An 11,597-nucleotide genomic window follows, 5' to 3' on the forward strand; every position below is an offset into this window, starting at 1 on the left:
CATGCCTCAAACAAAAGAGATCTCAGAAGACCTAAGATTAGGAATTGTTGACTTGCATAAAGCTGGAAAGGGCTACAAAAGTATATTTAAAAGCCTTGATGTTCATCAGTCCACGGAAAGACAAATTGTCTACAAATGGAGAAAGTTCATGACTGTTGCTACTCTCCCTAAGACTGGTCGCCCTGCAAAGATGACTGCAAGAGCACAGCGCAGAATGCTCAATGAGGTTAATTATTTTTAATAATGAACTGTTTACCATTTGCCTTTTTCTGTTTACCATTTACCATTTTTATTTAGAATGTCTGTTTACCATTTCCAATTTTCCTTTTTTTTCTTCCTTTTTAAATTTAATTGTGTCATGAATCATGCACCGTGATGTAGTGTACGAGTCAGACTTTAAAGACCCAGTGCAGTCAAAAATGGGATTTCCTGTTTTTTATATATATTTTTACACACTGTGAGGTTGGAATAATATTGTGAAAATTATAATAATTCCCTTCTAGTGTAAGAACTGTTTGAAAAGACTGCCTGAAATTTCAGCCTGTTTGGCTGGGATGGAGTTTTGGCCTGCCTGGGAACATCGCTAGGCAGTAAATTTGTCAATAGAGAAAGATTGTTCCAAACCTCTCTACCAATAACAGCTAGTTTTCTGTTTTCCCCTCCCCACCCAGACCACTCCCAGACAGTCCTAGCAAAATGATTACTTGAGAAATTGTTCTTTGCAAAGAAGCTATTTTGTTTGTTTTCAAATCAAATTGTAAAAAATAATCACAGCAAGGTACTTGTTATCCAGAAATGATTCAATATTGAGATAAAAACGGTTGCATTGGACCTTTAAAATAAGAGGATGGTTAGAAAATAGTGGAAAGGAAAATACAATTTTAAGTAACAAACATGGAATAAAATGTTAAACAAAACATGTTGTTACACAGGCATAATAGCCTAGGCATAATGGTGAAACCAGTTTTTCACTTTCTGTGTGAATTATTCGATAATTCATAGGCAGCTCATCCTAATTCTCAAATGATTTTGAACAGAAATGAACAGAAATCGACTAATTTTATAGAAAGGTCTGATTGTTGTATTCAATTTCCATAATTTCTCAATCTTAATATGACATGAAGTCTTTTTTTTTAGACTAGCTGAATAATTAATTTTTGAAGCCAGTCGATTAAATTCGGGGATTTTCACTGCGGTGATGTAAACATGCGCCTACGCATGCTCTGTGGGAAGCGTGTTTTGGTGTCAGATGCGCCGCTGTTAGCTAGCCTATGGAAATATTGTCAAGTCATGGTGGGCCATTCAATGGGGGGAGAGGGTGGATAATGACATTGTGTAATGCTAATAAAACATATGAGATAACTCTTCTGAAATCAGATAATGGTTATAGAAGGTGGCCGACTTGTGGGCATACAGGCAGATGTATAAAATCTCCACGCGTAAGTATAAAATAGGTTTTTAGCTAGATAGCTAACGTTAGCCAACTAACTTTGGTAGATAGCCAACGTTGGCTAGCAGCATAACGTTAGCTTGTAGCTAATTGCGCTTGAATGTTTTGGACAAGCGACGTGAAGTAGGCGGATGCATAATCTGCTTCTTGTCTGTACGTTTAGTTGAGATTGGCAATGCAACACATTGTTTTAAAATACATAGTAACAGTTAGCGAGCTAACGTTACATTTTAGCAATTTCTCCTCCCCGTTGCTGTCACCTCAACATCCCGCCCCCATCTTTTCCCCATTGGTTAACGTTTCTGAGAATCACACGTTATGATCGAATCCTTGGTTTGTGAATGGTTCACCAGCCTGCCAGTCATCCATGCGCCACTTGTTGCTAGGGTGGTTGCTTGATATCGGAAATGAGCGCTATCAACACTTCCAGCTGGACGAGAAATACCGGTGGATGCTGCTGGCTACGATGTTGTTAGGCTGCCTACTTTTAAACATTGACAGATATACTGATGCATCGTTTTTATTGCTATTATTTGAATGTAATTGTGTATGTGTGAGTGACACATCGGTGAGCTGCAGATCTTGAACAGAAAATGGATGAGAGGGAGACTGCTAGGGATGGGAGTCATGAAGCGTAGCTACTGGAGGAGAACCCGAGACCCTCCCTCTTTCACCTTCACATCTATTCCTGTTATGCACTGGACTAGGTGATGCATTTCAGTTGTACATTGTCAGGTTGGCATGTCAAATTGGTCTTCTTGAATTGGGGTTGATTGAGGTAGTGTGTTCTCCAGAGAGAGTGGTTTTCAAACCTCTCCTCAGGGACCCCCAGTTAACAATTTGATTGTAGCCCTGTACTAGCTCGCAAGGGCTTTATGATTCGTTGACAATTGGAATCAGGTGTTCTTTCTTTGGAATATATAAAATACATGGAACAGCTGGGGATCCCCAGGGAGATGTTTGAACACTACTGCTTTAGGAAGTGGAGACATGATGGTTTGCTGCTAAGGAGTGTGTGTCTATTGTTCCCTACCATAGAAATATGAGTTTGTTTTTGCATTCACTGGTAGTGCATATGCTAGGTTTATGGTTGTGAGTTTAAAGTTTAGTTTGAGTTGGCTATTCCTGTTGGTTATCATTGAATTTGGTCATCTTAAATCGTTTGTGGCTGATTGCCCATTGTACACGTTTGAGGAAAATCCTGTTTGTTTCAACATCTGAGGCCATACTCATATTTCATCTTGTCCGAACAATGTTTGATGCATTCAGCTTCTGTTATGTCATGTAAAATATTCTTTTGACATTATGTAATGTCATGTTTTTATATATATTTTTACTGTGAAATCATACTGTAGTACACAGCTTAGGTTGGAGGACATTTAACCTAACATTTAATCTAAGCTTGTTTACTCAACAAATTCACATTTCTTTATCCTGTCATACATTTTTTTTAAAGGCGTCAAGGTTTCATTTGGCCTTGATCTCTGTCTGTCTGTCTGTCTGTCTGTGCAGGTATGGGAGGACTTACTGATGGGGAAGACCAAAGCCTGACCTAGAACACGGTTTACCCTTTGACTGATATTGGGCGCACATACAAGACCACAGAAACCCTCTCTATTCACATTTTAAGCTAACTCTGCAAAATACTGCTAAAAGAGAAAGTCCCTCTTCTGTCATATCTGCAATTGTCATACTTTCATTGTTTATCCCAGTCTTTATCTCAGTATTAACTATTGCGCAACGCTAGTTTGTCCTGTTCATTTTTTTACTTTTTTACTTTACTTTTTGTTCCTTTGTAAAGCAATGCTTTACCTGAAAAAGTACTTCACAGAGGGCCTGATTCAGTTCACCATCCTCCTGAGTCTCATTGGGGTGCGGCTGGACCTGGACACCTACCTGAGCAATCAGCTGCCCCCACTGCGGGAGATCATCCTAGGTCCTAGCTCGGCCTACACCCAGACGCAGTTCCACAACCTACGCAACACGCTGGACGGGTATGGCATCCATCCCAAGAGTGTGGACCTTGACCAGTTCTTTACCACCCGCCGGCTGCTGAACCAGGTGCGCCAGCTGGATCGCCTGTCAGTGCCCAGTCCAGAGCTGAGCACGTGGCTGGTGCACCGTGACCCTGAGACTGTGGTGTCCGCCGCCAGCCAGTCCAGCCCCAGCATCACCCTGGACAATGGGGCCGGCCTGGAGGACGTGAACAACTCCGAAACCCCGACCATGAGGGGTGGTGGCGGAGCGCCTGAGTCCACCTACAACCCAAGTGGAGAGGACAGCAACCTGGGAGCCGTGGCCCCTGAGGACAGCCAGGAGCAGCGCAACAGGGATGGCAATGATGACCTCACCAAAGAGGTAGGAAAGCCTGAGTAGAGGTGAGATCAAGGCAAGCTGGGGCATGGCACTTCTATTGTATTGTACAGGGAGGGATGTGTTACTAGGAGGAAATAGGCCTACTTCTCAGATGACGCATTTATGTGTGAACCTTGATAAATCACAATTTTAATGAACTATAATTATTTCTGCCATTATTGTGTAATGTGTTTTTTTTCATTATAGTAATGTCCTTGCATTAGAATCATCCTTGCCCCTAATAGTCACAGGACCACCACTTGGAGGCAGTGGTTTTGGGTGACACTAAGCCATTGTTAAAGTAGAATTAACTAAGTCTCCAAATGAATCACATGCTTTTATGGTAATTAAGTGGCTACGGTTGCATTAGTGGGCTTACATCAGGGATGGGCAACTGGCAGACACCATGTATGTATGTATGTATGTATGTATGTATGTATGTATGTATGTATGTATGTATGTGTGTATGTGTGTATGTGTATATATGTATACATACATACATACATACATACATACATACATACACGCACACACACAGTTGGGGTCTCAACTTAATAGGTTGAGTTAGAATAGTAGAATACTTAAAGTGCAATTTCGAAATTTGGTTGTCCAGCAGCAGTTTTTCCACGTATGTCAGTCACTGCCATTCACTCAATTAGCCCATGTTTTACTTAAAGCCTCAAAGACTAGGGCTAGCTCTGAATGCATGCATGTGTGGGTATGTATGGATGTGGGTATGCAGACCTGCGAGCCACTTCGGCCCCTCATGATTTTTTTTATGGCCCCCACCCCAATCAGTTGCCCATCCCTGCTTAAATGATCTGAAGTTCCATGATTTTCGATGAAATATGAACTATAATTAATTATAATATGATTGAAATGCTTATCTTTTGGAAGGAAAGTTTGTTAAAAAAGCAGATTTTTCTGTGTTGGAATGGTGTGGGCATGCATACCCCAACAACAGGATGTTGCCTAGGCCTATACCGGTCATGAACAAATATTCATGCCAGTGGACTGCTGATTGGTCAACTCATCCTCTATGAGGAACTAGCATGTCTGTTTGAGACACAAATTTGATGTGGGTTGTGTTTTCCCCCCCCCCTCCAATTTATGCTTTGGCCACAAGAGTACAGGATGAGTCAACAACATTATTTGTGTATGCGCTAACTGAATATGAGCTTTTAAAAGTGATATTTTGACAGGACAGTTACTCGAGGATGAAAATATCGACATATAAAGCCTACAGTATCACAGGTATAGGAATCCTTGATTTTTGCACCACAGTCAAGTACAGTACCATCAAAGTATTCATACCCCTTGACTTATTCCATGTGTTATATACAGTCTGAATTAAAAATAGATTATATATATTTTCTTCTCACCCATCTATACACACTACCCCATAATGAAAAAGTGAAAATGTTTTTTTAAAATATTATTTAAAATTAAATACTGAATTATCTCATTTTCAAAAGTACCCATGCGTCAATATGGCAGCAATTACAGCTGTGAGTCTTTCTGGGTAAGTCTCTAAGAGCTTTGGACACCTGGATTGTACAATATTTGCACATTATTCTTTTAATAATTCTTCAAGCTCTATCAAGTTGGTTGTTGGCTAGACAGCCATTTTCAAGTCTTGCCATAGATTTTTTTAAAATTAAATTTGACCCCGTTTTCTCCCCAATTTCGTGGTATCCAATTGTTAGTAGCTACTATCTTGTCTCATCGCTACAACTCCCGTACGGGCTCGAGAGAGATTAGAGTTGAAAGTCATGCGTCCTCCGATACACAACCCAACCAAGCCGCACTGCTTCTTAACACAGCGCTCATCCAACCCGGAAGCCAGCCGCACCAATGTGTCGGAGGAAACACCGTGCACCTGGCAACCTTGGTTAGCGTGCACTGCGCCCGGCCCGCCACAGGAGTCGCTGGTGCGCGATGAGACAAGGATATCCCTACCGGCCAAACCCTCCCTAACCCGGACGACGCTAGGCCAATTGTGCGTCGCCCCGTAGACCTCCCGGTCGCGGCCGGTTACGACAGAACATGGGCGCGAACCCAGAGTCTCTGGTGGCACAGCTGGCGCTGCAAAACAGCGCCCTTAACCACTGCGCCACCCGGGAGGCCTGCCATAGATTTTCAAGCTGATTTGAATCACAACTCTAACTAAGCCACTCGGGAACATTCAATATCATCTTGGTAAGCAACTCCAGTGTGTATTTGGCCTTGTGTTTTAGGTTATTGTCCTTCTGAAAGATTAATTTGTCTGTTGGAAAGCAGACTAAATCTGGTTTTCCTCTAGGATTTTGCCTGTGCTTAGCTCTATTCTGTTTCTTTTTATCCCCAAAAACTCCCATTCCTTGCCGATGACAAGCATACCCATAACGTGATGCAGTCACCACCATGCTTTAAAATATGAAGAGCGGTACTCAGTGTTGTGTTGGATTTGCCCCAAACACAACGCTTTGTCATCAAGTTAATTTCTTTGCCACTTTTTTTGCAGTTTTACTTTAGATCCTTATTGCAAACGGGATTAATGTATTGTTGCGTAACTACAAAGTTGTTGATCCATCCTCAGTTTTCTCCTGTCACATACATTAAACTCTGTCACTGTTTTAAAGTCACCTCACGGTGAAATCCCTGAGCGGTTTCCTTCCTCTCTGGCAACTGACTTGGGAAGGAAGCCTGTTATCTTTTGTAGTGACTGGGTATATTTATACACCCTCCAAAGTGTAATTTAATAACTTCACTATGCTCAAAGGGATATTCAATGTCTGCTTTTTTTTTTTTTTTTACCCATCTACCAATAGGTGCCCTTCTTTGCGATGCATTGGAAAACCTCCCTGGTCTTTGTGGTTGAATCAGTGTTTGAAATTCACTGCTCGACTGAGGGACCTTACAGATAATTGTATGTGTGGGGTACAGAGATGAGGTAGTCATTCAAAAATCATGTTAAAACACTTATTTCACACGGTGAATCCATGCAACTTATTATGTGACTTGTTAAGCAAATGTTTACTCCTGAACTTATTTAGGCCATAACAAAAGGGTTGAATACTTATTGACTCAAGACTTCAGCTTTTAATTCATTTGTAAACATTTCTAAAAACATTATTCCACTTGGACATTATTGGCTGTTGTGTATAGGCCAGTGACTCATCTAAATATAATACATTTAAATTCAGACTATTAAAAAAAAAAAGGTCAAGGGGTGTGAATACTTTCTCAAGGCACTGTAGTTCTCTCCTTGTGCTTTTTATTTTGAATTAAGTTGTGTAAGACAAGATGTTGTGCAACTCAATCAAGGGGGCTCTTTTCTTTGTAGTCCTAACATATTTTTCACCTCGTGGATTTTTCAGGACATTGATTTGATTGACATCCTGTGGCGACAGGACATCGACCTTGGCGCAGGACGGGAAGTGTTCAACTATAGCAGTCGCCAGAAGGAGAGTGAGGCAGAAAAGCCCAGCCCAGAGGAGGAGGAAAGAGCAGAGGCACAGGAGAGATGGAGGAATGGAGTGAACCTTCAAGAGGCTCAGCCTGTGGATGGAGAGACCGGGGAGAGCATACCAGAGCAGGTAGCTAAGGGAACAGATTGTGTTCATGATCTTGTGTGTCCACTGTAGTTGATAGTAAAGGGAGTGACCTCTGTGCTGTCGGCTCCTCCCCCAGATCCCAGGCCTTGGCTCTCAGACCTCACTGTCCCTGCAGGAATGCCTAAGGCTGCTGGAGGCCACCTTCCCTTTCGGAGAAGAATCTCCTGAGGTAAAGACATTTGCATTCTGTTTTATGATACTACAAATGCTAGATTAACATTATAGTCTATGGAAATCCCAAAATAATTGTGAGACTTTTAAAGGTAAACATCTTATCAGTTTCCAGCCCCTGTAGTCACAGCTGAGCTTGCGGTGGCCAATGAAGAAGCTCCATCCACATCTCTGGGCCTACCACTGACTCCCCTGTTGCCCCAGTTGGACCTGGAGCAGCAGTGGCAAGACATCATGGCTATCATGGAACTACAGGTTTGTACATGTGCTTTAATCACAACTGTTTCTCCAGTAAAACAAAAACTACATTTTTCTTACAATTTTTTTCTCTTTTGAAGGAAATGGAGGTTAATAACACCTCAGAGAACTCCTTCCTCAGCACTACTTCCAACAGTACCAATACCAGTGGCAGCACAAGTGAGTCCGGCTCAGTTGGAAGCTTTGGACTTACTCGTTCCTCCACCCTTATTCACCAAGATGTCAGCCTTCACCAGGCCTCCCTCCCGAGCTGCAGTCAGGACTTTCCCACACTTTTCAATCCAGAGATGGATGCCACAATCACCCCAAGGACCACCTTGCTTAGAATGTCCTCCAGCAACTCCTCCAATGTCAACTCTACATTCGGAGCCACCAACCTGACTGGACTCTTTCTCCCACCGCCTCTGAACAGCACCAACAACATCACTTGTACTCCAGTGTTGCCTGATCCCTTCAGCACTATGCTGGAGGAGTCTATGCTGGATGAGATCAGTCTGCTGGACCTGGCAATGGAGGAGGGCTTCAACCAGGCCCAGGCCTCTCAGCTGGAGGATGAACTCGACTCGGACTCAGGCCTCTCCCTAGACTCCAGTCACAGCCCGGTCTCACCGAGCAGCTCTGACACCTCCTGCTCCTCCGCCGCTTCCTCCTCTGCCACCTTCTCAGAGGAAGGGGCTGTGGGATACAGCACTGACTCGGAGTCAGCTGCCGTGGAACCAGAAGAAGGTGCTGTGGGGGGCTACCAGCCCGAGTTCAACAAGCTCTGCCGCATGAGCTACCAGGACCCCTCCCAGTTACATGGGCTCCCTCAGCTCGACAACATCAACCACAATCACACCTACAATTTACCACTGTCTTCATCGTTCGATGAACACCTAGAGCTACCGATTCCCACTGGCAAGAAAATGGTCTGTGAGAAGCAGTCAAAGCTTAAGCCACAACAGGACTTCCTGGACAAACAGTCGAGTCGCGATGAGCGACGTGCTCGGGCCATGAAGATCCCCTTCTCAAACGAGAAGATCATAAATCTGCCTGTGGAGGAGTTCAACGAGCTTCTGTCCAAGCACCACCTGAGCGAGGCCCAACTGGCCCTCGTCCGCGACATTCGTAGACGTGGCAAGAACAAGATGGCGGCCCAGAATTGCCGCAAGCGCAAGCTGGATACCATCATCAACCTGGAGCAAGGGGTGCACGACCTGCGTCGTGACAAGGCGCGGCTGCTGAAGGAGAAGATGGAGTTTATTCGCTCCATCCGCCAGATGAAGCAGAAAGTTCAAAGCCTCTACCAGGAGGTGTTCACCCAGCTTCGGGATGAGGAGGGCCAGCCCTACCCCTCCAGTGAGTACTCGCTCCAGTACAGCGCTGACGGCAGCGTTCTGATCATGCCCCGCACCATGACAGATCAGCAAACCCGTAAGCCCGAAAAGAAACAAAAGGACAAAAAGAAGTGAGGAAGCTGTTGCCTTTTCTTTCATTTAGCTAAAATCACTAAGAGAGATTTCTGCAGATGCAAGAGCGGTCTTTTTTCCTTTGAGAAGATTCTTGTGAGGAGAAACTGCATTGTTGACTCCTTTTCCTGCATTAGGTTTTTTCCTTTTCTTTTGTGGTTCCTGTGTTTTCTCTGGGAAACGACTTTGAAGCAGAAGTTCTTAATTTGAGTACTGAATTTTCATTGTTTGGGTGGAAAAAAAGGAACAAACGAGGAAAAGAAGGGGTTGAAAGATTTCTCTGGATCTTTGGCACCAGGCCATGATGTTATTACTTCATGTTATGAAGTGAAGGGAGTGGTATCAAGTGAAGTCAGAGTTAGAGGAAAAACTAACATTAAGTCCACGTGAAACTGGGTGTAAATTCCGGTCCATTGTTAGTCAGCTTTGAACGGATTGTTAAACCGATTTTCTTGCTTGGGCCTTGGAGTGATTGGTGGAGTGACTGTTTCTGGAGTAAGTAGAAGTTGCACATGTAGAGGAAAGCTAAGACAGGGCCTGGAGATGTCAAAGGTTAAGATACCAGTGGGGTAAAGCTAGTCTATCATCCAGGATACCATTATCTTAACAATACCGCCGATACTAACCAAATGTGTTGTGCACTTCACTTGTACTCTAAGCAAAAGTCTAGCTAGTCTGACACTGCACTCATTCAAAATGTGTTTATTACAAATACCACCGTTTTTGACTGGCCATTGACTTTGAGTCCCTTTGATGTAGAACTAGGACACTGGAACACAAAAGAGGCTGGGAGAGTAGTCTTGGGCTTGCCACGGTGGTGGAGCATGACAAGTATAGGAGATGGAACGCTGAGTAAGAAGGCACACGCTGCGTTACAAATGTATCAGCTTCTGTATATCTATATAGCTCTGTAATTTGTCCTCCTAAGGCTTGGCTGTATGCATCGTGCCGTGTCTCTGGCTAGCCGTCTGCCGCAGGTTTAAGGATGAGCTCTGCTGGTAGTCTTTTCGTTTTCCACACATCCTCATACTGTCCAGAATAAGCTAGGTTATAAGTCTAGCTTCATCATGCTGGGTCTACTCCCTGTCCTTATTGTATCACACACTGTTGGTTGTGCCTGTAACCACATTGCAGGAATTTTACAGGCCAGGGAATATTGATTTTGATAGCCGTCTTTGCAGGAAGTATTGTATGAACTGCAACCCTGTGGAAGTGTCCCGTTTTATTACAAATCAAATGCACCCATCTTTACTATCATTAATATTAGGTTTGTTTGTTTCTTGTAAGGTGACAAATGAGCCGTTCGGCTGTCGAGTAATTGCAGTGGTAGCCTTTGAAAGAGTTGTCATTCTATTTGATAGTTACCTGAAGCAATGGACAAGACAGTTGATGAATAACCTAGTTGTCGGCTTTAATAGTCTACGGTCATACGTGTCATTTAGAATTGTAAACCAATTGAATCGAACTGAGTGAACTGACAAGGATCATATGTGAAGTGAGAGCCTTGTTTTGGAATGCCTTTGTTTCACAAGCACATTTCTAAATGTGAGGGTTTTGAGAACAAAAGGCTATTGGACTGTTATCAGAACATTAGAAGTGCTATTGCCTGAGCTTATGTGTTTTTTGGGGTCAAATTGTGTTTTAGCATGTACCCCGAATCAAAAAAAGACGAGGCCATTTATTAATGCAGCAGCAATAGCTGTTTAAAGAGAATGAGTACATTTGTGAACCCCAGATCTACAGTGAAGGATGGGAAAGAACTAAGTCGCTGCACTGATGAGTGTCCTATGTTCTTCATCCACATAACTTTCATAGTTCTGGTCATCATTACCCTGTGAGGGGAGCCAAAGTAAAAATACTTTTTCATGCAGTACTAATACTTTCGCAGGGGGGGAAAAAGTTGCTGTCTCAATTTAAATTAAGTTGTTTGTTGTCGCACTTCAGAAAACATTTGATATTTAAGACGTGCAAACGTTCACCTGCATTGCAACACAATGCAAAGCCCATTTAAGTTATTACTTCTTAGTGCTGCTTTTGTTAATGGTCTTGTTTGTTCAGTAAATATTTTCTCCTTTTGTCATTCTTTTCTGTAGTTTGTCTGCATTTTGCACAGCCCCTGCTTTGGTTATGTATTTTCTTTGGTTTACTTTTAAATATTTCCTGGCAATCTGGGATTGTTATTTTATTGATTAATAAAGTGTTTATTTTCATCTGTGACTGCATCATTTGCATGATTTAATAATGAGGAGAAATGTGTCCATTTGGGGGGAATAGAATATCTGATCATTAGGTTTTGTGAAGATAAATACATAAGGCCTT

General features: G+C 42.9%; 1 protein-coding gene across 5 annotated transcripts; it reads left to right on the top strand.

The window, feature by feature from the left end:
- Positions 1-1,243: 1,243 nt before the first annotated feature.
- On the top strand, positions 1,244-11,492 carry LOC118357652 (endoplasmic reticulum membrane sensor NFE2L1-like). 5 transcript variants are annotated; one of them, XM_035734978.2, is made up of 7 exons: positions 1,244-1,439; positions 2,963-3,012; positions 3,252-3,808; positions 7,165-7,383; positions 7,478-7,570; positions 7,681-7,827; positions 7,911-11,492. In XM_035734978.2, exons 3-7 carry the CDS (start codon positions 3,254-3,256, stop codon positions 9,279-9,281), a joined length of 2,385 nt encoding a protein of 794 aa, XP_035590871.1. In that variant the 5' UTR covers positions 1,244-1,439; positions 2,963-3,012; positions 3,252-3,253; the 3' UTR covers positions 9,282-11,492. The 5 variants fall into 5 exon arrangements, with proteins under 5 accessions (XP_035590871.1, XP_052334369.1, XP_035590873.1 ...); XM_035734980.2 differs by lacking the exon at positions 1,244-1,439 and adding an exon at positions 1,495-2,157; XM_035734979.2 differs by lacking the exon at positions 1,244-1,439 and adding an exon at positions 2,206-2,461.
- The last annotated feature ends 105 nt before the right edge of the window (positions 11,493-11,597 follow it).

Source organism: Oncorhynchus keta, chromosome 24, assembly GCF_023373465.1.
Source record: "Oncorhynchus keta strain PuntledgeMale-10-30-2019 chromosome 24, Oket_V2, whole genome shotgun sequence".
Taxonomy (NCBI): domain Eukaryota; kingdom Metazoa; phylum Chordata; class Actinopteri; order Salmoniformes; family Salmonidae; genus Oncorhynchus; species Oncorhynchus keta.